Genomic DNA, 25,144 nt, shown 5'->3' with positions numbered 1-25,144 from the left:
CGGCGCGTGTCACGTGGTGCGCGTGTCGAAGGTCACGGCGCGCTCACAATGGAGCTCTCGGAGTCTGTGCAGAAAGGCTTCCAGATGCTGGCTGATCCCGGCTCCTTTGACTCCAACGCCTTCACGCTTCTCCTCCGGGCGGCTTTCCAGAGCCTGCTGGACGCCCAGGCGGACGAGGCCGTGTTAGGTAAGCAGCTCGACTCGGAGCTGGATCGGCCTGGGTGGAGGGGGCGCTCGGAGGAGAGGAACGAGAGGGGGAAAGCCCCGGGAAGAGGAAGTCTCCGGGCTTTGCCCTTCGCTCCGGACGGAGTGTGGAGACATGACTCTGCCAGGACCCAGAGGGGACCCTGAGCATTGTTCTGTCCCCTCTTGGCACCTGCACACAGCCGGTTACACGTTGTTGGCCCGATTTCCCTCCCAGTCTCTTTGTTCCTTTCTTTGTAAAGCCCGTGTTCAAGTCTTGTTTGTGGCCTAAACATCTCAGGTTTTCAGACTGGTCTGAGACAGTGGCTCTTTTGACACTTGCACTTCATCAGGGGAGCTCCTTGTAATTCAAGCTTCCTGGACTAAGCTAGCAAAGGTTTAAAAGGGTCTGTTCCCTAAGCACTTACTAGTTCAAATAGTGTTGACATATTCCAACCAGGAGAATACCTCGGGTTCCTATCATCTTTCCAACTCCTGCTTAATGTGTTTTACACCGGTTCTTCCCCCAGATCCCTAAAATAGGGTGCATGATGTTTTGTTCCGCACCAGTTACCAGAAAGCGAGTTTCTTAAGAGGTCTCATCAGCTATTGCGGAGTGCAGTGTCAGTATGGACTACGAGAATATTTTAAGACAGACCGCTTTTAGATAATTTTCTTAAATTTATCAACAATTCAAATTTTTGGTTTTTTTCCCCTGTAGTTTCATGAACTAGACACTTGTGAAAAAAATTATGAAAGTGGAAGTTCTTCAAAAATAGTAACCACCACCTGGGTAAATCTCAAAAAGAAAAAAAAATGACTGTCAAAACCTGAAAATACTGATGGAATTTTGAAATTTCTATTTTATATTCTGAATTCATGCCCTCCTTTCCACCTCTCTTGATGTATTAATGTCCACGGAGCCACTTACCCTAAAGTTTCATCATTTTTAGAGTGAAAGTTATCATAAAATTTTCATCATGTAAAATGTTTATCTTTTGTTTTTCCTTTGAAAAAGTGTTAGAATGACCACTGTAGTTATTTTTTCTTTGGGAGCCATGTTTTTTAAAAATAGTAAAAATGCTAAGGCAAAAGAAGGTAATTGAAAACAGATTAAAGGCAGGATTATTGATGTGTTCTCTTTATTGTTTTGCAATTGACCTTGCAGCTCATCTCATTTACTTAAAATTGACAGTCCCTATAGTTGAATTATTATTGTTATCTTGTTAAAGGGGATTTTTATCTAAATTAAAATATCCTTTTTGGAAATATGACTATAAAGAACTTATTATCACAGGCATCATTGGCAATTAATTTATTTTAGATCACCCAGACTTGAAACATATTGACCCTGTGGTTTTAAAACATTGTCATGCGGCAGCTGCAACTTACATACTGGAGGCAGGAAAGCACCGAGCTGACAAGTCAACTCTAAGGTACAGGATTTATTTAAATACTCATTTATTTTCAAATAATATCTTTATGATTGCAATTTCAGTTTTTAAAATGCAGACTAAACTTTGGCTTTTCCCTCCCTCTAGCACATATCTAGAAGACTGTAAATTTGACAGAGAGCGAATAGAACTGTTTTGCACAGAATATCAGGTTTCTTACTTTGAATTTTTAAATTAACAATTACCACTTTTTCTTTTCCACTATTTACAAAGATGTGTTTTCTTTCTTTTTTTCCCCCTCCCCAGAATAATAAGAATTCTCTAGAAATCCTACTGGGAAGGTAGGTTCTGTATAAGGTGTCAAGCTGAGGCACTTTTCACTTGCAGGTATGAAAGGAGAATGCTGGTGTGAAACAAAATAGGGCAAAAAAACTGGGATCCTGACCCAAAGAAAAAGGCCAAAGGGCAAAAGAAACAATTGAAGTTAAGCTAATGTTTTAAAGATAAAAGATAATTGAGATAATTTTTAGAATGCTTTTACTCTTTAGAATTTGAAATGAAGTTTAACAATGTTTTAAATTTAGAATGGATTAAAAGGAGATGAGGAAGTGGTAGACATTCTTAGCAAAAGATAGTACTGAAAAGCTTTCTGAAGATATCATATACAATTATCATTGTATCTTTCAGTATAGGTAGATCTCTCCCTCATATAACTGATGTTTCTTGGCGCTTGGAATATCAGATAAAGGTAAAGTTTAGCAAACTGTTCTCCAAAGAGATTTAGGGAACTTTTTAAAAATAATTACTGATATGTACATGTTGTATTGTTTTAGACCAGTCAACTTCATAAAATGTACAAACCTGCATATTTGGTGACGCTAAATGTAGAGGTATGTATAGATAACCCCTATCTAAAAATGAAGTATGTAATGATAATTTAAATTTTCTTGATTTAAATAAACAGCATTTTTTCTTCCCTAGAACACTGATTCCCAGTCCTACCCAGAGATTAGTTTTAGTTGCAGCATGGAACAATTACAGGTACAGTATTAGTATCTTTGAATATGCTCCTTTATAAAGAGAATTATGGTGTGGAAAGCTTAAAAGAGAAATAATCACCTGTCAGCAGATAAATGACCCATGGTTAAGAAGAAGATGAGAAAGGGGCTTGAAAAGCAATATTTTAACATGGACTTCACTTTGAAAATGAAGATGTTACTAGTAGTCTATAGTGCTCTTCCTTCTACTTAAAAAATATTTCTAAAGTGTAATGTTAAGTGTAAATTCCTGCAATTCATGAGTTTAATTTAGTAAGGTACAGTAAAATTAAAAGCATGACTTTGAAAATATCTTCTTTCCTTTCAGAAATTGAATTAAACTTCAAAATTGGGTTGTTAAGCAGCAGTTTTAAATGACTTTTTTATGAAAAGAAAAGTATATTAAAATTTTATACTGCCAGTGTAAGATTGGGGAAATTGAAAAGTACATTCACTGATGGGCATAACAACGAATTTATTTCTTAGCACTTAAAAAATGCAGATCAGTCTTGGAAACTTAGATGGAATTGAAACTTTCAAAGACATCTCCTGCAGTCATCTCAATGTAACAAACTTGAAACTTTCACTACACACACACACACACACACACACACACACAGCATAACCTTCGTTAGATAACTTGAGACATTTAATTTAGATACACCCTGCAGTTAAGAGGATTCCGTAAGAAATCATGTTTCAAACTGAGGACAAATAGCCGATTTGAAGATATTTTAGGGAAAATGCTTCTTTTCACAGATACTGGTTTGTCAAAGGTTAAAATTCTAGTGAATTCTAAACTTGTATTGACAGTGTTCTCCCGACTTTTTTCTTGCACCCCTTTCGAACTTGGATACTTCGTTACATGTCTCATCCTTAAAACATGGCATTATATTACGTATTTTAGGACTTGGTGGGGAAACTTAAAGATGCTTCAAAAAGCCTGGAAAGAGCAACTCAGTTGTAACTTGGGGACGCTAAAGATCCACCGAATCTAGAGGAAAACCAGATGCGTCTTGCCTTCAGTGGAAGCATCGTTTGTGCGAGCTGGAAGTCCCAATTTTCGGTAGAAAAAAAATCCCTCCTTTTGAATTTATGATACTCATTAATTTTGACACGTGTGAAAGGATTAAGAGGGAAATTCTGCCTAAGTATTTTAATTGTCTTTAGTATTAACTGTACATTTCTTCTGTTTTGTCTTTTTCAACTCTTACGAAAGGAAGTAATATTACACCCTGAATAAATAAGCTGGTATTCCCACAAAAGAGTGGTGATGTTGTGTTTGGAGTCGGTGTGTTAATTATTACTTTCTGCGAGGAGCTAGACACGATTAGCGTTAACTGTTAACGACCGCTTTTTCTCCGGATTCAACAGTGGGAAAGGATGCGCTCTCCGGGTCGGCGAGGACCCCAGCTGCGGGAACGGAGCCGAGTGGCGGCCGAAGGCGGTCCGTTACCTGCGCTGCAGGGCTCGCCCGCAGCCCGACCCTCGCCGCCCGCCGGGCGAGGAGCCCTGCCCCGGAGCTAGCCGCTGCCCGAGCGCGCCCCGCCTTGGTCGCCGGCAGGGGGGAAGGGGCGGGCGCGGCAGCGGGAGGACTGGGGCGGACGCTGTTGTTTCCGTGAGCCCAACTCCGGCGCAGGTTCCGCGCTTCGGCGCCGGAGTCTGGGCCGCGGCGCGTAGAGCCGGCAGGGCCGCGCCGAGGGCAGCGGCTGAGTGCCCTGGTCCGCGAGAGACCGTGGACGAGTGCGCCACGGGCGGAGGCGGGCGCTCAAGAGAAAGAAATAACGGGGGGGTGGGGTGGGCTGCGCGGCGTGCGGGGCCGGAGCGATGCCCGCGCCGAGAGTAGGGTGGCGCGTGTGGCGCTGTGGAGAAATGTCTCCGCGACCGCGCCAGCGCCGCCGCGGCGCTGAGCGAGGGGGAGGGGGCTGCGCGCGCGGCTCGGAGGGGAGGGGGCGGCCACGGGCCCGACTACACCGACACTAATTCCCAGGCCGCCCTTAAGGAATGAGGGGAGCACGTGACCCGGTGGGGGGGCGGCAGGGGGAGGGGGCGGGCGGACTCTGAGCCATTTTGGAGCCGGTGTCAGTTTCCACTCTGCCTTCAGCGGTGCATTTTTTTCCACCCTCCCCTCCCCCTCCTCATCCTTCCTCCCCTCCCCCCCGCCTCACCGCCCGCACGCACACACGGCGCCCCCCACCCGCCTTCCTCCCCCCACAGCAACTATGAAATAATAATCGTAGTATTAAAGGCAGAGATCTGGGCGAGACAATGGGGATGTTGGCGAGGGAGCCCCGATCCGGATTAGAAACACCTCCCAGCCCCGCAGAATAATACCGATCGCGCCCCCTCCGCGCGCTCCCTCCCCCGAGTGCGGAGCGGGAGGAGGCGGCGGCGGCCGAGGAGGAGGAGGAGGAGGAGGAGGAGGCCCAGGAGGAGGAGGCGTTGGAGGCCGAGGCGGAGGAGGAGGAGGAGGCCCAGGAGGAGGAGGCCGAGGAGGAGGAGGAGGAGGAGGCCGGGCTCGGGAGGCAGCATGAGCCGAGCGCGGCGGCCGCGGCTCCTCTCTGCTGCGCTCGTTGCCCATTGACAGCGGCGTCTGCAGCTCGCTTCAAGATGGCCGCTTGGCTCACATTCATTTTCTGCTGAACGACTTTTAACTTTCATTGTCTTTTCCGCCCGCTTCGATCGCCTCTCGCCGGCTGCTTTTTCCGGGTACGTAGGAGGCGAGGCGCCTCCGGGACTGGGCCGGGGGGCGGCGGGGGCCGCGCGGGGCTCGGACCGGCCGCGGTGGCCGGGAGGCGGCCCCCCCGCGCCTGGCCCGCGCCGGCCGGGAGGGCGCTGACAGCGTGGGCGCCGAGCCCCGCCGCCCGCCGCCGCCGCCGCCGCCCGCGCGCCGCCCGCCCCGCGCCGCGAGCGCGCGCCTGCCGCCCGCCGCCTCCCGCGGCGCCGGGACCGACCCGCAGCCCGCGCCGCCGCCGCCAGCCGGGCTCGGCGCCGCTCCAGCCGCCGCCGCCCGCTCAGCCCGGACGCGCCGCGCGCGGCCCCACGTTTTAGTTCCTTTCTCCCCCGCGCGCCCCTCTGCACCCTCGCGACGCACATGGTCCCCGAGAAGAACACTTCTATTTCCAGCCTCCGCGGCTCTCCCGGCCACAGCGCCCTTTGTTGAGAGGTAGATTTTGATGAAACGGGGACGGGCTCCTGAAATCGGGAGCTGCTTGGGTCAAGTGGCTTCCCTCCTCTCCCGAAGAAAGGGCTTTTGAGGGGTTTGAACATCCAGGGAACGCCCCCATTTTATAGGGACGGGTTACGTGGGGGGCAGCGATCCCGCCAAGGTGGTTGTTAGACTGGGGAGAGCCCCAACAAAAATCTTATTAACTTAAGTTGGAGGGACACTTGTGTGAAATTGGATGGCTTGTAAGATGGCGGTTCCCAGTTGTTTCCAAGGTCTTCTGCATTTGTGTGGAAAATGGTAAAGTTTTCAAGGTGGTATTTGTTGGGAGTCTTGGACAAGTGCTGTGAACATTGTCGGGAAGTGCTCACTGGGAAGTGGGCATTTCAAATTTGGAGCTTTTTTTTTGGAGTGATGATGGTGACTGGACGTTAGTCTTGGTAGTAGAGGTTTCTTTTCTCCACGTCTTTCTCCCCATTTCCTTACCCCCCCAACCCCTTGGCACAGACTGCGACTTTTTCTCTACCTCTACTTTGGGATGCTCCCAGAATCGTGACTTAAGTCCACTGCGTTTTATATGTTTTGCTAAATGTCAGCATAGGTCATGTGGTAAAGGGATGCTTTAGAAAAGGAGCACTAAAAAGTTGATTGCTTATGTTTACGCAGTCATTTGGGCTTGACAGCGATAGAGCATGATCCTTTCCCCAGAGATTTACAGTTAATAATTGGAAGTAAACAAGTAGAGAGACTTTGATCATTCCCAATTGCAATAAAAGGATTTAGTGGGCTTAGTGGTCACGGTTCAATATTTGAAAGAGACTCATGTATTAACCCCTTCCCTTTAAGTAGGCAAAATTCCCAGCATATTTATCCAAACGCAGTGTAAGTTAGTGTTATGTTGAGTGTTAGGAGTAGCTCAAATTATAGAGGAACTTTAACCCCCAAGTTTTGGAAACACATTATAAGGTACACTAAAGACTTGATACTTAAGGATGTAAATGGTTGACATTACAATTTATTAGATTGTTTAGCCCAAATAATAACATTTTGGTTTTAAGTAGACCAATGAAAATTTTCTTAGAAGTTGATTTTTATGAGCAAAAATTTAAAATTTTTATATTTGAGTTCATTTCCATACATCTCCTTCAAAGTGTAGAGATGTTTGAAATAACCTACCTGTACAAATTAATTTGCCCCCTAGTAACAATATCTTTGAAGTCATAGAGACCATTTACATGCATATACACACACACATACAAGCTTTTGTAAGAAAATCACACACTTAATTATATTTTATAAATCCATTGATACTCTACCACTGATTTATTGGGTGTATTTAAGTGTCCAAATATGCAAAATTCTCCCAAAGAGTCAAGTTAACCCCAACTTTACCCATACTTATATAGAGCTGTGAGCCCCAACTAGGGTTATGGAGTTAATTTGCATTTCTTAGATTGCAGTAGTCAAACTGATTGTTAAGTTAACATAAGATCTTGTTTCTGTTTTCCTTCATTTTGACATTACTAGTGTTAGGCCTCCAACTAAAAACTGACAGCCCCAACTGAGTATCCTATAATGACAAGTTTTAATTCTTGAACACTTCCAGCATGTACGTTGATGCATTTTTAGTAGCTTAAGGGCATTTTCTTTGTTGAAACCTATTAGGTTTTTATTTCTAAGGTGCAAGAGGTTGTTCTTAAACCTTATCAAGCATGTCAAACATTTTGGAAGTCCTCGTTAGATTGTCAGTACTTTCCAATGGATAAAAAGATTAAGGGCTGATTTTTATATATGCAACAAAGTAATATTTATTTGCATTGTAAACACTAATAGGACTGTGGCCAAATTCTTCTGAACTGAGGGAGAGTTGTGTGAATTAAGCCTTAGGATGAATTTGAAAGGGTTTTTGGGTCAAGTACATAGGACTTAAATGTTCAAAGCCAACCAGTAGATAACCCTCCTCTGTGGTTTGATTATTCTCTGAGTTACTATTGTGTTTGTATGGTGTTTGGTTTTCTGTAAGGTAGAGAAGAAATAAAGGCAGCTGTTTTTATTGGAGCCCCTTGGTGAACTTCATGATCCATGGTGTTAGTGTGATATACTTTCACAGGCAAATAGAAGTTATCACCTTGCTAACTATCTTTCTAGGAAAGATCCTGTGGTTTCACAAGGAGAGTTTTCTTTAAGCACCAAGAAGGCTGGTCTTTAATCATCAAGTACAATTGGACTTAAATATTGCTACTCTTTAGGGCACTGCTCCTTCTACAGCCCCTCTGCCAGGCCACTTAGATTTATGTTAACATATGTTGTCAGTATTATTCTAAACAAGTAGTCCAAAGATGTCTGAGGAATCACACACGAAGAAATTTTATGGGTGAGATTACTGGTTGTCACTGGGGTCACTTTCATAAGAGGTTTGGTTTGTTTGGGGGCCATTTTTCAGTACTCAACTCAATTTCAGCTATTGAGGTATGTTGATTGGTATTTCCCTCTTCTGCATTAAGATTCCTTAAGAAATAAAGCCTCAGAGGCATCTTACTGCAAGTTTCACAAGTTCCTAGATTTCCATTCAAGGCAGCAGTAGTCCAGTCAGGTCTAGAAGCTTAGTCTATTTCAGGTTCTAAAGTGAATGGAGTAGGGTGATAGTAAGAAATGTTACTTTTCAGCACTACTACACGAAGTAATTGACTTCCCTGATTGTCCTGTGGTGTATTGTTGCAGACTGTTCCCCACCGTGACTTTTCTATAATGTATATTATCTTTTGAAAATATTATTTCATCGTGTGGGGATTCAGGGGGGTTTATATGGACGTTAGGCTGAGAAAAATGACATTTGTTTTTCCCCTCCTATCGTTACTGTGGGTTGACAAGGTGTTGATTTAGCGTTGGGAATGGGCTGGTCACATGGTTCTTTACATATTGTCACTATCCTACCGATTAGTTTTTCTAGTTTCCAGCATGGTTTATTCGAATAAAGCACAGTGCTTTTGCCCCACCCCCACCCCCATCTCCACTCGCCTGGTAAAACAAATTCAGTTTTCAACCCATCCAAAACTTTGGTTCATCTAACCTACAGGAGAACGTCTTATTAGAGAAGGAAGCTTTAAAGAGGTTCGGTTCAGTAAACATCTCTGCAACTTGAGCCTTGACAGTTTGGGGCTAAGTGCACAGTTGGCAATTCTCAAAAGGTCCCTTGGAGAAATTTTTGACCTAGCGATTGCTAACGGGACAGTCCGAAAGAATCAAGATATGAAACAAGCTCTTCAAACCCAGTCTACGTGGAAAGAGGCCCCCAAGAGTGTCCGAAATGGCCGGGAGTGCGGTTTGCATTTTCTTTAGCAGTTTGCCGCCACAGGCTCTGAGGTCCCCTAAGCTGCTTGACGGGTCGCGGCCGCGGGTGATCCCGGGCTGGAGGACCTCGCGGGCCCGCCCCACCCCCGCGCCGGCAGCGCCCGCACCCACCCCGCCCCCGCGGCGGCCCCGCCCCCGCGCCGCCCCTCCCCCGCGCTAGCCGCTTGGCGGCCCCGCACGCCCGCGGAGGCTCGGGGCTCGGGCCGGGCTCTGCGCGGAGTTGCAGCGGTGGCCGGATGCCAAGTGTAAGTGTAAGTTGCTATGGAAACCCCGACTGAGGCGAGTTCCGAATCCGGAGCGAGATGGAGCCCCGGGCGCCGCCGGATCCGCCCCTCGCATCCCGGTCCCCGGCCGTCCTCCGTGCTCAGGCCCCAGCCTGAGGCTGACTAGAGGTGCTTCTCCTCCGGCCGGCACCCAGCTCCGGAAATTCCAGGGATGCAGATAGAACAGAATTTGTTTTCCTTTTGTAAGCGTAAAAACCTGCCAGGTTCTGGTTGCTTGAACCGTCTAAAACTACCAGAACCCAGTATTTTCGACTGAAGATCTGTGAGGAAGTTTTACAATAAATTCCGGAGACCTGGAACAAGCCCTAGTGATTAATAAATATCTATGGGGACTGTGGTGTCAGTAGCAGCCTTGGGGCTGCTAGGCTGGAGGACAAATGGAAGAAAGAGGCTCAAATACGCTAGGCTCCCAGCCCCCACCCCAGACCTTTTCATCTCACTCCAGGAATGACCTGAGAGACCAGATGTAACTTTAGTTGGATCTTTTTCACCATTTCTGTAGAATTCACTCAGATCTAATTAGTAAATTCCTTCTGTAGAAAACGTTGGGACTGTCCAGCTGTACAGTGTTAAACGAGTTTTATGAATGCCTCAGCGTTTCAGAGTGTACAATTACTAGGAGTTAGAGATAATCTTGATTCATTTTCTTTGAATTATGGCCAATATCTCTGTCTTACAGGATCTTTCATCAAGCAGAAATGCATCGAACAACCAGAATCAAGATCACTGAGCTAAATCCCCACCTAATGTGTGTGCTTTGTGGAGGGTACTTCATTGATGCCACAACCATAATAGAATGTCTACATTCCTGTAAGTACAGACAGCTCCCTTTTTTTGTTTCACCTATATTTCCATAGTTCATCCTGAAGTTTATAGAATATTAACAATTACCATAATCCTTGGGAATATTGGTAAAGACTGGTGGGAGTCATTTTCTTCTCTTCAATTTATTGACTTTTTATTACTACCTACTTTATTACCAGTATGCAATGTGTAAGTGTAGTCAGAATATTAATTTGTTTGATTCCTTGGAAATACCTTTTGGTATTTACCATCTTGCTTTTAATTCTCAGTTTCCGACACTATATTAATTAGCTTCTGATTCTTTTTTTTAAAAAAAAAAACCATTTAATTTCCATTTAAGTTTTTTTCCCCACAATACCTTTATTCTACTTGTTTATTTTTATGTGGTGCTGAGGACCGAACCCAGGGCCTCAAACGTATTAGGCAAGTGCTCTACCGCTGAGCTTTAGCCCAGTCCTAGCTTCTGATTTCTAAATGTACAAAAACTTTACATGTTCCTACTTCTAGTCTGTAAAACGTGTATTGTACGTTACCTGGAGACCAGCAAGTATTGTCCTATCTGTGATGTCCAAGTTCACAAAACCAGACCACTGCTAAATATAAGGTAGGAAAATGATTAAAGTCTTTGTTTGTAATTGTTATTGGAGTTGCATAATTTACAGAGAGAAGGTGATTGGTGCTTTGTGGAGAGTAGTCTTTTAATAATTTCTAAAGATAATTTCTTAGAAATTTCTTTTAATGGTGATCAAGCTTAGACAATGTTCGGTATTATTCTAGTGATTTTAAGTTTTTTATTGTCCTTTAAAAACTGAAATAGTTCTCCTTTTTGTATTCTTGACTTCATGACAGATGAGAATAAGATTTTTAAAGTCCTTCTGTATTCTCTCTATTCTCTATTCATACTAGAAAATTTAGTAACTTGAAAGGCACAAAGTATGTTTCTGTTGATACAAAAGAGTACTACTATGTAGAGAACTTTACTGTCATAGTTTTTACTAGTTATAAAAAGCATCACAATCAAGTAAAATGCTATAGCACACAAAAAAATAAAGAATCTATAAAAACTTAGGAACGTTTTTAGTTTTGCCATACTAGTCAATGGTTCACTTATTCTTTTTCAGGTCCGATAAAACACTTCAAGATATCGTATACAAATTAGTTCCAGGGCTTTTCAAAAGTGAGTAACTTGCTTGCATGAATTTAAAAAGATTATTCATTGGTTTTATCTGCTATACCAAATGCTTAAATCTCGTCCCCCCACCCCATAGATGAAATGAAGAGAAGAAGGGATTTTTATGCAGCTCATCCTTCAGCTGATGGTAAACTTTGTGAGGGGGGGTGGAGGGCAGAAATTATTTTATTTGGGGGGAGACTTATACAGTAATTGAAATTTATTAAAATTGAGTTTACTTCAGAGTGCCCCTTCCATTTTCCTATGTCTAAAATATTTTAAATGTCTAATTGTTAAAATATTAAATTTTGTAATGTCTTTATAGCTGCCAATGGCTCTAATGAAGATAGAGGAGAAGTTGCAGATGAAGATAAGAGAATTATAACTGATGATGAGATTATAAGCTTATCTATTGAATTCTTTGACCAGAATAGGTAAATTCTCTAGGAAATCTATTTTATGCTAATGTGTCTATTAGATACATTGTTTCACTAATAAGTTTTTGTTTCTTAGATTGGATCGGAAAGTAAACAAAGACAAAGAGAAGTCTAAGGAGGAGGTATGTTCTGTATTATAAAAATGGTGAAGATTTATGGATTCTAGATTTTATGGAGGGTTTTGTTGCTCTTTAGAATATTCTGGGGTCAAGTGCTGCTGATAATTAGAAGAAAATGGTCATGTTCAATGTTTATGAGGGATTTACATAGGATATTTAATAATTAGAAATTACTTTATATATGGTTGCTCTTCTTACAAATTATTTTACATAGTTCATGTTTAACATCTTAATATAGTTAAAGTTTACTAGAAATTAATTTATTTAGTATTCATTATAATAGTAAATTCAAAGTATAGTTGAGTTTAGTTGCATCTGATTTGGTATTAGTACCTTATATCATATTCAGGCAATTGAATTGAAACTTTCTTCTTTGAAAGTTAGGAATTGAAAAAAATTACTTTTGTAAATGTACTCTTAGGTGAATGATAAAAGATATTTACGATGCCCAGCAGCAATGACTGTGATGCACTTAAGAAAGTTTCTCAGAAGTAAAATGGACATACCTAATACTTTCCAGGTACCTTCTTTATAGCTTTCATGCATTTTATGTAGATTTTTTAATTTAATTTTTTTTCTTTCCAGATCCAGAAATCCAAAAATCAATATTAAAAAATTTAAATTTAGTGTTAAAGTTTAATATATCTCTTAAATATTTTGGATATTTTTTATTCCATGAAAACAAATCCCTTAATAATTTCTGTAAATGTTTTCCATTTGAAATGTGAAGAATTCTTTGACCAAGTGTCTGGAGAAAAAAAAATTAAAGCACTCTTGCACTCTCGAATTATATTTAGATGAGAAAAGCTTGTAGATTTATCTTTGCTCTTTTGTTACTTAATAATTGAAATACCTCTCAATAGATTGATGTTATGTATGAAGAGGAACCTTTGAAAGATTACTATACACTAATGGATATTGCCTACATTTATACCTGGAGAAGGGTAAGTAGTTTATCTACTCTTAGATTAAGGTGATCCAGTGCATATAAAGAGTTAAGAGTGATTTTTTTTTTCCTTTTAACTTTGTAGAATGGTCCACTTCCTTTGAAATATAGAGTTCGACCTACTTGTAAAAGAATGAAGATCAGTCACCAGAGGGATGGACTGACAAATGCTGGAGAACTGGAAAGTGACTCTGGGAGTGACAAGGCCAACAGCCCAGCAGGAGGTATTCCCTCCACCTCTTCTTGTTTGCCTAGCCCCAGTACTCCAGTGCAGTCTCCTCATCCACAATTTCCTCACATTTCCAGTACTATGAATGGAACCAGCAACAGCCCCAGCGGTAACCACCAATCTTCCTTTGCCAATAGACCTCGAAAATCGTCTGTAAATGGGTCGTCAGCAACTTCATCTGGTTGATTCCTGAGACTATTAAGGAAAAAATTTTAAACCCCTGATTTATATAGATATCTTCATGCCATTACAGCTTTATAGATGCTAATACATGTGACTATCGTCCAATTTGCTTTCTTTTGTAGTGACATTAAATTTGACTATAAAAGATGGACTAGATGTGATATTCATATGGACGTTAATTGAAAAGATTGTTCCAATAAAGAATTGGATTCTGAGAAGGCAGGCAAGGTTTTTGTTTTTTGTTTTGTTTTGTTTTCCTGTGTGTTAGGAAAGATGTGAAATGGTTTCTGTAACCATTGTTTGGGTTTGGAAATACTCTGCAGTGGATAGAAGCATTGGGCCATAGTTTGTTAATCTCAACTAACACCTACATTACATTCTCCTTGATTGTTGTTGTTATTACGCTGTTTTGTGAACCTGTAGAAAACAAGTGCTTTTTATCTTGAAATTCAACAAACAGAAAGAATAAGCATAGAATAATGTATTCTATGTAGCCATGTCACTGTGAATAACAATTTCTTGCATATTTAGCCATTTTGATTCCTGTTTGATTTTTACTTCTCTGTTGCTACTCAAAACCGATCAAAGGAAAGTAAACTTCAGTTTTACAATCTGTATGCCTAAAAGCGGGTACTACCCTTTATTTTACTGACTTGTTTAAATGATTCGCTTTTGTAAGAATCAGATGGCATTATGCTTGTTGTACAATGCCATATTGGTATATGACATAACAGGAAACAGTATTGTATGATATATTTATAAATACTATAAAGAAAATATTGTGTTTCATGCATTCAGAAATGGTTGTTAAAATTCTCCCAGCTGGTTCGACCTTTGCAGATTCCCATGCCCTATGTTGAGCCTTGCTTTTATCAGCATAGATTGTTTTCAACATGGATATCTAATTCTAAATTCTGTTCATTGGAAGCAATTGGCAAGTCATCATGATACTGACTTTCCTCCAATAATACATGTTTGCTTTGAAAATTATTGTTGCAGTAAAGAAAAGCTTTAAAGAATATGGAAATAGTGTTTTAATTTTCCATTGGTTATAGTGGAATTAATGTGTTTTTAAAATGCATATTTGTCACTAATTCTAAAACAAATTTTTAAATAAACCAGCTAATTGCTGGAAGAAGGCATTTTATCTAAAGTTATTTTAATATGTGATATAAGAATAATTTCAAACTTAAGTATTGCTTTAACAACAGTTAACAATGGAATATGCCTTCTATGTAATGTCTGGAAATACAAGCAATTTATTATGAACTTCTACAGATATTTTTTAAATAGAGCAAGCATGTTAAATTTAAAACATAAACAACCCCAACACTTTTCAGTTATGTTTTGCTTTGGTCGAACTTGGTGTTTGTTCATCACCCATCAGTTATTTGTAAGGGTGTTTATTCTATATGAATATTGTTTCATGTTTGTATGGAAATTGTAGCTAAACATTTCATTGTCCTCAGTCTGCAAAAGAAGCACAATTCTATTGCTTTGTCTTGCTTATAGTCATTAAATCATTACTTTTACATATATTGCTGTTACTTCTACTTTCTTTAAAGATTCAGTAAATGATGTTTTATGAAGCTACAAAATACATATATTTTTATTTCAACCTAAATTTGTACAGTCCCATAGTAAGTGTTGTTTCTAATAATAGATGTAAAATGAAATTTCATTTGTAATTGGGAAAAGTCCAATAAAAAAGGATATTCATTTAGTAAATAGCTAAGATCTTTAATAAAAATTTGATATGAAAAGCACAATGTGCAGAAGTTTTGGAAACCCTGTAGTGGACTACCAACAGGTAAAAGTTAAAGAGAATACATTGCTGTCTTATAGTGATGTTGGTAAGAAGTACACGCTTTGTTGTATATTGCTTGAGAACCCACTGAAAGATGTATCTGTTTATTTACTATAAAATCTTTGAAGTAAAAGTTACCGATGTTTGCCAATTTTGGTGAATTTAACTCATTTTTCTAGGCTTCTATGTTTTTCATATTATCTTTGACAAAGAAAAGTTAGTTGATGCAAGTTTCAAGTACTGTTTTTACTTTAGATGATCATATGTATAAAGAATGAAAAGATATTTTTCAAAGCCTAAAAACTGTAAATGCTGGTGGATTTGTCATTTGACTTACACAAAACCAAGTTTTGAAATCACAGAACTCAAAGACTTGACATCTATCTCAACCTCTTTATGATGGACTTATTTTTGAAATTATTAAAATATCAGATGCATTTATGGCTTCCTTAGCACTATTTCACCATACTTTGTGACTTATTCCATTTATTTTATTTGGAAGTGGATATTTGTCCCTACTCAATTTGAAAATTGCCCAAATTTAAAAGGATATTTCAGCCAAAATTTATTTGCCTTTTAATAAAAAGTTGATCGTGGTTTGCATTCTTAACTATTGCAGTTTTGACAAGTAAGATTTAAAACATTTACTGAACTACTACTTTAAAAATCTTAACCTTGTGAAAATCAGTTTGTCAAAGCAAAGTACACGAAAAGTCAGCTTTAGAGTTTGACTTTTGCTTGTGACAGTATTCTAGAATCCTTAATACAAAGTTAGTTCTAATAAAATAGTCCACAGAAAATGCCTCAATTGATTTCACAGATTTTTAGCTTAAATGCAGAAAGAAAAATGAGACTGGTTGCTCTTGTATAAATAGTAATCTGTCTTGCTTTACACTTGCATACCACTTCACAAGTACTTTTTCCTTTTTAAATTGCCGGCCGTTAATTGCACTGAGTTGAAAAAAGAAAGTTGCCCTTTAGTTGACTTAACTCATCCAACCACATTGCTTCGTTTCCATATCCATATGTTCAAATGTTAGGATTTGTAGGTAAAATGGAGAAGAAAGAGTAAACTGGTAGAATTTTTCCTTCATCCTTTACTCTTTTCCCAATATTTGGGATTACAATTCATTTGTGAAATCTTTCAATATCCTTATTGTGTAGGCCTGTCAAGATAAAAGTTTTGTTACGAAAGTTTACTAAGACCTTAAGTACCCATATGAAAGGCTACTTGCATTGACCAATAGGAAATGAAGACATTTGATCTTTTTAAATAGCTTATGATAATCTTTGGAGGGGATGAGATTTTAGAAACAATCTGCACCTGGAATCTGGTCTCTTTTCAAATCCTGGGGTGAAGGAAGTGTTAAATGTTTTCATTCCTCTCATCTTTTTCTTCCCATTGCACCAGAAATGACAGTCGGAAATTCTGAATTAGTTTAGTACTTACATGAAACAGAGGCTCTATTGTATTTTTGAACCTTATGGACGTTCCCCCATATAGTCTTCCTTGAGTTTTATTACAAACAAAAAGCTCTTGATCAGTTTACAGGAAAAATGGCTAGAGTTTTTATCATGTTAGGTCTGTGCAGTATACTAATTAAATCCTTTTCAAAAATCGTATATGCCTTTAAGACATTTAAAGTGGTACAGAGCATAGAACCCAACCCTAATACCAAGGTCTTGGATTAGCTATATCATTTCTTGAGTGTTTCTTCACATTCAAAATGAACACTAGTACAGGTGATTATTTCTAAACTTGCTCTAAAAAGTGTCTGGCTCCTACACACACGCGCGCGCGCACACACACACACACACACACGCTTGAATTGAACTGGGACCATAGAATCAAATAGGTTCTACAGAAGGAAGGCACAAGGTATTATGTATTCCAGCCTCCCAATAAATCAGACTTGGGAAATAGCCCTGGGAGAGATCTTGAGCCGGTCAAGTCTTTCTACAAATTTCAAGATCACCCAGTTTTGATTATGAAAGTCTCAGAAAATGTTTACACAGTCGAGTGTTTCCTGTTTCCGCAGTTAATTTCTTAACTTTTTTTTTTTTTCATCTTTGGGTTCTTGAAACGGATTTCCTTTATTTGAACTAGTTTCTTTTTCTTAGTGTGCAATTTCTGGAGGTCTCACACGAAGAACTACACTGTCTTCATCAGGTCGACGCCATCAAAAGTTATTTATCACTGGAAGTCTGCTTATAGGATCCTTGTGAGTTTCCTGAAGAAGTTCAAGGGTAAAACTCATTCTGAAATCTCATTTAGCCCTCTAAATAAATAGTAAGCATTCAATAAAAACTTTCAATTAATTAAGTTACTCTCATTCTTCTGATCCTTGCCTTAAAAAAAATTCCTTCTAGAGATTATCAGAAGTAACTTCTAAAAACAGCAGGTGTTGCTCCCTCAGAATATTTTACACTTCGGTAGAAATACTCCTTCTTGCTCTGACTGTTGGGTCATCATAGGATCCAAACTTCACAGCGAACGTGATTCCAAGGGCCATATCAGTTCGGAGATCTCCAACTCTATGTCCTCCTACATTATCTAGAACCCAAGTTGAGAGCACAGACTTAGGTGGAAGTCAGCCGACTTGGGTACTCCTCCCAAGTTGGGATGGGAGGGATGAGAACGCTACAGAGGTAAATTAAGAGGTCACTGGAGATAGAGGAGTCTGTCAAGCCCGACTTAGGACAAATGACCCTGAAAGTGTAAGATATTCCACAAAAGGGAAATCAGGAGCACAATGCGCGGTGCGGAAGCTGAAGCCGAGGACGAGGGTGTCCAGAGTGAGGAAGAGCCATGGCTTTCCACCAAAAGCGGAAGAAAAAAAAAACGCTTCTTCGGTTCTAGTGCTCTGTGGAAAGGACACCCACCTGGGAGAAATGACCTCGCTTCACTTGCAGCGCTGCCTTCCCGGTCAGGGCGGCCTTTACCAAAAGAGCAGTTAAGGAGAAAATGGCTCTTCTCCCTTTCCTTATTTTTTAACTAGCAGATCTTCGATGAGTGCAAAGAGCTACAACTCCAATCCGGTGCCGAACTGCGCAGCGGGCGCTCTGTCTTCCTCAGCGCGCGAGCCGCAGCCGCGGGTAACCAGGAGGCCATTTTGCGCGTGCGCCGCTCGCCGCGCGCCGCCCTCCACTCGGCGTACGCGGCTCCCGCCAAATTTGAAAGCGAGATTGTCAGGCCGTACTGGGCTCCGAGAGGTCGGGAGACCACGCAGTCCACCCAAATCGGGTCCAGTGGTGAGCAGCGGCGACAGCCTGGGAGCCTGCAACCTCTCAAGGTGGACACTTTCCTTTCGCAGGCTTGCACTTTGTGGGGGCCTTCGGCAGCCGAGGCGCGGAGGTAAACCCCCAGACCCCAAGCTGTGCGAAGGCAGGAAACCGACCCTACCCGGGGTAGCAAGACGCCTCGCAGGCAGAGTCCACAGACGCGTTTCAGTGAGAACCAAGCACAAGAATCGCCTCTTTGTCTTCCTCCCTTTTCCCGCTTCAAATCCCAAACCCTTTCTCCTTCAACAAAGAGGTGTCATTGTAGTTTATTTATTTTCTTGGGTGGATTTTATACAAAATTATTAGCAAATACAAACTGCCAAGGTTCCTCAAGGTGACTTTGTGGGAGGTGACGGGATTGAACAAGCGGAGAGCATCTTGCTGATTTGTTAATCCCCTGAGTAGGAACCTTGGGGTGGTGACAGTGTTGAGCGGAGTGGCTGCGCGGTCAGGAATATCAAGATCTGGTCAAAACATCGTACCTTAGGACCCTAAATGGGTTCCCGGGCTGGGCGAATCTGGGAGGTTATCTCCCTCTTGCTACTGGCCGCGCACAGAGGCGGAGGCCGGTGTGAGACTGCGACGTCGTCTGCAAAAGCTGCCCGGACCCAGGCGGCTTCCTGCAGAGCCTGCGTTCGCTGGATTCCGGGGGCGTTAGCATTTCTTTAACCCTGGGGTCCCACTGGAAGAGGAAGAAGAGACCTGGGGAAAGGGTTTGGAGAACCGCGGAGAAGTGAAAGCAGCCTAAAATGGGCGAAGCTTGGAGAGTCCTCTTTATCAGTGCAGCAGGCTGCAGGAGCCGCCATTTGGTGGCGGATTTCGGTATTTCAGTAGCACTTTGTGCTGAACGTCACAACTGGCTAGTCTACGTGGCATCCTCTTTTTTTTTTTTTTTTTTTTTTTAAACCACTGTTTTACCAAATGCAAATGTCCCTCCAGCTTGCCTCCTCTGGGGGTACTAAGCCCTCCCCACCCTCAACTCCCGCTGGAACGATCTGGGGCTCAGCTCATCCCTCGGGCAATGCAGCAGCTGTGCTCTCTCGATCCCGGGTGGGCCAAGGGACATTTTCTGGGGCTCCACCGGCGGACACCCATGCCCAACGGCCAAAAAAAAAAAAGCGTGATGAAGCTCAGGGTGTCCCTTAAGGGGCGTTTTTACCCTATTTTTCAATTCTTTCCTTTTTTCAGGGCAGAGAAATCTCATCTCCTTTGGGGTCTTGATGGACATTGTTTTGGGCCCCATGGTGTCTCTGCCCTGGCTTCCCGCCTCACACCTTTAGATAGTGGAGAAGGGAAAGAACAGCCGAGGCCGGGTGGGGAATAGGCGACTTGACCAGGGGCGGGGCCGCTGGAAGTGTGGGGTTAGGACCACAGCTCCGCCCAGCTGTGCCCAGAGCTCCTGGGGACCAGGAAAGGCAGTCACTTCTATGAAGTACCAGAGTCTGGAGTCCCCACCTTGGGTCGCCAAATCTTCGAGGGTTACAATGAAATCCCCCAAAGCGTGCGTGGCTAGTGAGTGGAGAACAAAGGGTAAGGGGTGAAGGCAACGCGAGCCGGAGTGCGCGGCTCCCTTGGCTCTGCGGGACTCTGTCGGGGGCGCAGCAGGGTTGACTCTGGGTCTGGAAACCCGCCTGCGGGCGCTCTGCAGAATCCGCGGGCCTGCCTCCCAGAGCGACCGAATGATCCCAGTCTTCGAGTCCGAGCTGCCATGTTGCATTCACGCTGGGCGCCAGTGTTTTGACGCTTCCGAGTCAGCGACGCCCCCAAACCCCGAGCCCTTTGGCCCATTGCGCCACACAGCCTAAGTCAAAGCCCCAAAGACCTGCAGGGCTTAGGAGGGAGCGAAAGCCCTGTGGGTGGCCAAGGCGACATCGCCGCGGAGCCGCAGCGGCTTCCCCTTGCCACCTTCGTTCCAGGGGCTGCGGGCTGCGCGCTCGGCAGAGGCTCGGTTGCCAGTAGCAACCACACGACGGCGATTTGCAGCCAGGGCCGCTGCTGCGGCGGCTGGTACCACTGCTTACTCAAACGCCTTCGGGGTCGAGCATTTGAAACCTTGGGGGTTACACTCGGTGACATCGCTTGTCCCCACCTCCGCTCCTCATCCTCCAGTGCCTACAGCTCTTCTCAAAAGCCGGCTCTCCTGGCTTGGCCCTGCCCCCACCGCAGACAATAGGGGCTACTGGGAGCGCACACCGCGGCGCGAGCCTTTCGGAACCGGCACCTGAACCCTGAGATCCCGTCGCTTTGCTTCATCCCAGCCCCACATACCCTCTTTTCCGACCTAAGCGGAAATTATTTTCCAATGACCAGTTAGAAAGCTTTTGTTGAAATCAGAAACAAGGATGGTGCCAAAGAAGTCAAGATATACCTACTCTCTTTCCAGTAACACCGACACAAAGAGCTTATGATTGTGTCTGGTCAGCGTGGCTTTCCTCACGGTGAGAGTCACAGGCACAAGCACCCGCTGATCTTCCCTCTTCTTTGTCTACCATGAATACTTTGTATGAAATCCAGAATGTGATCAGTAGCGTCGGCTCAAGCATTACATTCAGATGTTTGGTTCTACTTATTCATTAGTGGATGGCGCACTCCCCCACCCCGCCCCATTTCATTTTGATGAACCACATCAGCCTTGGCAGTGGGACTGAGTGGTCTAATACTTAAAGGAAGTGATTGACATTAACCCTTAGGGATCTTTCTGCCTTTTCTGTAGTACCAGGGCAATGCTTTAACTCCCCCCTCCCTTTTTAAGATTATAACTCTTGTTAGTGTTTTAAACAGATTTTATTGAAGAAAAATCTGCATAGTATTCAGCGACGTCTTTTATTTAACTACTAGGATAAATGCATTGCCAAATTTCTTCACTCTTACTAATTGTCCTCGTTTTAAATCGCCATTAAGTCAACTGAGGGTTTTTCGTGGATTAAAATTTCATATAAATCACAGATGTGCTGAAATTTCTAAGTTTAAAGCTCATCGAGGGTAAGTACCTGTAGTCCTTTTATTTAACTCAACAAATATTTGTCGGAGGATTCCAGAAGTCTCAACAACAATTATTAGAAAAAGTGAATTAGTAATAACTATCACAGTGCTTGCATATGCTTAATAAACTCAATGAAAAGCTAGTTTTTCAAGCTAGTGGCATTAATCAGATATTCTTATTCATGCATATTTGAATATAATTTTATCTTAAATGTGATAGACTATTTTAAAATATCTGACAGATATTTTCAGGATTCTGAGAATGACAAATTATACATAAGAACTTCTAACTTTCTCAGTAACTGTCTACAAAAATTGGTTTAAAGGCTATTTAATGAGGTAAGTTTTTAAAGTGCCTTTCATATAGCACAGACTTGGTATTAAATGTCTTTATGATTCAAAAGGAATGCTTAAGAGGCTAGTATTGGAAACTGCTAATCTACTAAAACAATCTACTAATTGCTAATCTACCAAAACAATGCACCTTGAAATATCTTATTTAAGCTTTAAAACACTAAAAAGTCACCATGTCTTAATCATAAATGATAGTAAACTCAAATTAACAATGCCTCCTAAAATGACTCTTAGATATGTTATAAAAGGGATCCACCTTTAAACTTCACAAAATGTCAAGTTCATTAAATAAGACAGTTCACTTCAAAATAGAAAGTTAGCATTCCTTGGTTCCTAGAAGCAACAGAACAACCTGTAGCTTGCCCAACTACCCCCACCATCACCTTAAAAATAAGAAAGCAAGGCTTTAGTGAAAAGTTCCTTTCTACGGTCTTTCAAGAAAGAAAAGCTTCAACAACTTGCTTTGGACCAAGTTAAAGAGATTATCTCCCTTTTTCATTACCACTGTGTCTTTCAATGAATTGAAGGATAAGATCAAAGTGCATTCATATTCATGTGAATTATCGCTATTGACTTGAATAATGATGGATTTCATTGTTTTATTTAAACTGAAACCAGGAATGCTGCTGCTTTTGAGGCTACACCCCTAGGCTGTAGAATTTCTTCTATGAGGACTCAAAAACCAAGCAATTAGGTCTGACAACCACGTCATTTCCATAATGTACTTCCGTACAGAGAACTTTTATTGGAATTGGTTACATTTCTATAGACTCTTTACCACTCAATTTTTGACTCTTTTCCAGCCTTCTTGACGAGAGTCCTAAGTTCAGCAAGTACTCCTCAAACATGTTTATGAATCAATTGTAGTGGGAAGATACAGTGATGTTTAGAAAGCTTTTAGCTGTTGACAAATTAGTGTTATCAGTAATTAGCTCATGAGAGTGCTTTTGCTTTGAACATGATTCATTACAGTTTGTTTTCTAGTGTAACTGAAGAACTCAGGGGAAGCTTGGGAAAATGTGTTTACCAGCTGTTTCTTTCTAAATATGCCTCATGACAATTTTCTTAAAATATTTTCACTTGGGTTTTCTTCAGACTCTCCCATCATTTTCTTAAAGGCTACCAGATACAATGGAATCCACTTACTTTTGTCAAATGATCATTCTGCTCAAATAATTCATTTCTTTAAATGCCTATCACTTTGGAGAACACATCTTCACATCTTAGGAAATTATTTACAATAAAGTGAGCTTACCATTAATACAAACTTAGGGAAATGCATTTTCATGAACTTTTAAAATACTCAATGCATATAGCCTCTCTTATGGGGAGACCAGTGCAACACAAGTCTATTATATTATCATGATCTGCAGTGGGTTGGGGAAATATCCTTTCCCAGAAAGATAATTGGTACCAGTTACTTGGTATTCCTCTTAAACTTTTGCCATAATTTATTTAAAAATTCAATATTTTTCTATCCAGTTGGGATACAAAAACTCAATTTTTTATTTTATCCATTATATGTACTTAGTATTGCCAATAACTTATTAAGTTGCTTCTTTTGTGATATGACCATAACCATAAGCAGACTGAATTTATTTGTACAGTACTACTGTATTTGTAAACTGCCAAGACCTTTGCTCTTGACTTACAAATAACATGGCAAGCAATTGCATATTATTTCACGATGGTGGTGAAAAAAACACTCCTACCACAAAAAGCATTTCTTTATACTTAATTTCCTTAATCTTTTTTTTACTAATGGAAAAAGTATTAGTATTTTCTTCATATTATTGTTTTATCTTTATATTGTCCATATAATAATCTTCATTCTTCACTCCAAAAATTAAACATGGGGTAACACTGGAGTAGAAGATAAATTAAAATAATTCAGGTATATTTAAAAAACACAATACCCCAAACGAGAGTGCAAGTTGCAGTGCCAGCATTTCCTCTGGGGGGGAAAAATGAGATGTAGTGCTGTAGTGCTACCGTGCCCTCGAATTTAGTGTTAGTTTTAGCGGAGCTCACTCTAGGCTCAGACAATGTCTGTAGGGAGAACGGACCTGTAGAGTGGAGACACAGGACGCTATTTCAGTTTCAGAGGTTTCAAAAACCTTGAAAAACCTTCTCTTACTTTTACAGTCCTTTCCAGAAGTCAGAAAATACAATCAATTATTCCGCAGAGTAATCAATGCATAAGACATTTTGGCTTGAGACTTGCTCTTACTAAATGATGGCAAAAGTTAGAGAGGGAGAGAGAAAAAAAAATTTTTTTTTTGAGGCTCGCACATGCGCAGTGAGATGCAGCTTTTTTCCTTCCCCCTCTTCTAAATAAGCTATTGGCTTCTCTTCTTGCCTCTGGGATCCCGCCCGCGCCGCAGGGTCTTAGGGAGCTGGCTGCTGAAGGACAGTGCAGGTTCTCACACACCACTCCTGGCAAAGGGACCCTGCAGCCCTCGCCCACCCTTTCTGGGGTTCCCTTTCAGGGTTCTCTCCCGAACGTCCCGGGCGAAGACTGCGCAAAGCAGGCCGATCAGAGCAGCCCCGGGCAGGATTTTGGCTGCGTCAGTGCTGCGGCCTCGGTGCTCGCGGTTCCGGTGTCCACTGGGTCCCGGGTGGTCCGCCCGCGGGTCAGCCTGGTCAGGGGCGGCTCGGCCGGGACCTTTGCCCCAAACCGCGGACAGCTTTGCGGTTAGAGTGGAAGGCCTGGCCGGGGAACCAAAGCGAAAGGACAGAGGCCTTCATCTCAGAATTGCCCCACCGCGCCTTCCCTCCGGATCCCAGGCCGGCGGCCCGCGGAGCTGCGAGCGAGCGAGCGAGAGTGGGCCGCCCGCACCCAGGCAGCTGCCCGAGTCCGCCCTGGGAGGCCCAGCCGGAGAGACGCCCGGGCTGACCTAGCGAGGTTCTTCCGCACTCGCGACCTCGGGCCAGGCGCCCCCGCCCTTTCCTCCCGCGACTCCCGCGGGCCCGGGCCGGCTGTCCTGGCGGGACACCGCGTGCCTCCTCCGCAGTCTCGACCCGCGACGCCCGGCTGGGCCAGCGGGCAGCCCCAGGCGATTCCCGGAGCCCCCTCCCCTGATGGGAACTTCGCGGAGACCGCGAAGCTGCTGTTGGGAGTTGGAGAAACTTTGGAGAATGAAAAAGCCAAGGAAGCTGGAATCCTCCCCTGGGCCCGACAGCCCTGAGTCCAGTGGGACTCAGATGCCTTCTAGGGGCACCGAGATGGAACTGGGGACCCCGCGCACTGGCTGGGAAGCGGGCTTGCTGGTGCCCAGTTTCGGGTCGGGGTGGTAGGGTCAGCTCTGGCTTAGTCCTGGTAGGACGGACACTGAGGGACCCGAGAGCTGTGTCCTCCCCGACGCCGGCTTGATGCATCGTAGGGATCTTTCCTATGTGGCACCTTCCATCTTTG

The 25,144-nt window shown here is 42.8% G+C and overlaps 2 protein-coding genes across 4 annotated transcripts; both read left to right on the top strand.

Annotated features, from left to right (window-relative positions):
• On the top strand, positions 1-3,879 carry Commd3 (COMM domain containing 3). Its single transcript, XM_076872997.1, has 8 exons — positions 1-187; positions 1,508-1,619; positions 1,725-1,788; positions 1,884-1,918; positions 2,265-2,325; positions 2,411-2,467; positions 2,559-2,618; positions 3,522-3,879. The coding sequence occupies exons 1-8, from the start codon at positions 49-51 to the stop codon at positions 3,579-3,581; spliced, it is 588 nt and encodes a 195-aa protein (XP_076729112.1). The 5' UTR covers positions 1-48; the 3' UTR covers positions 3,582-3,879.
• A 1,209-nt stretch (positions 3,880-5,088) lies between these two features.
• On the top strand, positions 5,089-15,262 carry Bmi1 (BMI1 proto-oncogene, polycomb ring finger). Of its 3 annotated transcripts, XM_076872996.1 has the most exons (11): positions 5,089-5,323; positions 10,095-10,225; positions 10,727-10,823; positions 11,341-11,396; positions 11,488-11,538; positions 11,716-11,824; positions 11,904-11,949; positions 12,368-12,466; positions 12,810-12,890; positions 12,978-13,116; positions 13,199-13,283. In XM_076872996.1, exons 2-11 carry the CDS (start codon positions 10,114-10,116, stop codon positions 13,204-13,206), a joined length of 798 nt encoding a protein of 265 aa, XP_076729111.1. In that variant the 5' UTR covers positions 5,089-5,323; positions 10,095-10,113; the 3' UTR covers positions 13,207-13,283. The 3 variants fall into 3 exon arrangements, with proteins under 3 accessions (XP_076729111.1, XP_076729109.1, XP_076729110.1); XM_076872994.1 differs by having other exon boundaries at positions 5,090-5,323; positions 12,978-15,262; XM_076872995.1 differs by lacking the exon at positions 5,089-5,323 and adding an exon at positions 5,680-5,780 and having other exon boundaries at positions 12,978-15,262.
• Positions 15,263-25,144: the final 9,882 nt, after the last annotated feature.

This window comes from Callospermophilus lateralis, chromosome 13 (assembly GCF_048772815.1).
Source record: "Callospermophilus lateralis isolate mCalLat2 chromosome 13, mCalLat2.hap1, whole genome shotgun sequence".
NCBI lineage: Eukaryota > Metazoa > Chordata > Mammalia > Rodentia > Sciuridae > Callospermophilus > Callospermophilus lateralis.
This window is presented reverse-complemented; position numbering and strand designations above follow the sequence as displayed.

Coding starts and splice junctions, on each gene's coding strand:
- Commd3 (XM_076872997.1), top strand. CDS start 49: ATGGAGCTCTCGGAGTCTGTGCAGAAAGGCTTCCAGATGCTGGCTGAT. Junction 2,326..2,410: donor GCTTGGAATATCAGATAAAG/GTAAAGTTTAGC, acceptor GTATTGTTTTAG/ACCAGTCAACTTCATAAAAT. Junction 2,468..2,558: donor TGGTGACGCTAAATGTAGAG/GTATGTATAGAT, acceptor TTTCTTCCCTAG/AACACTGATTCCCAGTCCTA.
- Bmi1 (XM_076872994.1), top strand. CDS start 10,114: ATGCATCGAACAACCAGAATCAAGATCACTGAGCTAAATCCCCACCTA. Junction 10,824..11,340: donor AGACCACTGCTAAATATAAG/GTAGGAAAATGA, acceptor ATTCTTTTTCAG/GTCCGATAAAACACTTCAAG. Junction 11,397..11,487: donor AGTTCCAGGGCTTTTCAAAA/GTGAGTAACTTG, acceptor CCCACCCCATAG/ATGAAATGAAGAGAAGAAGG.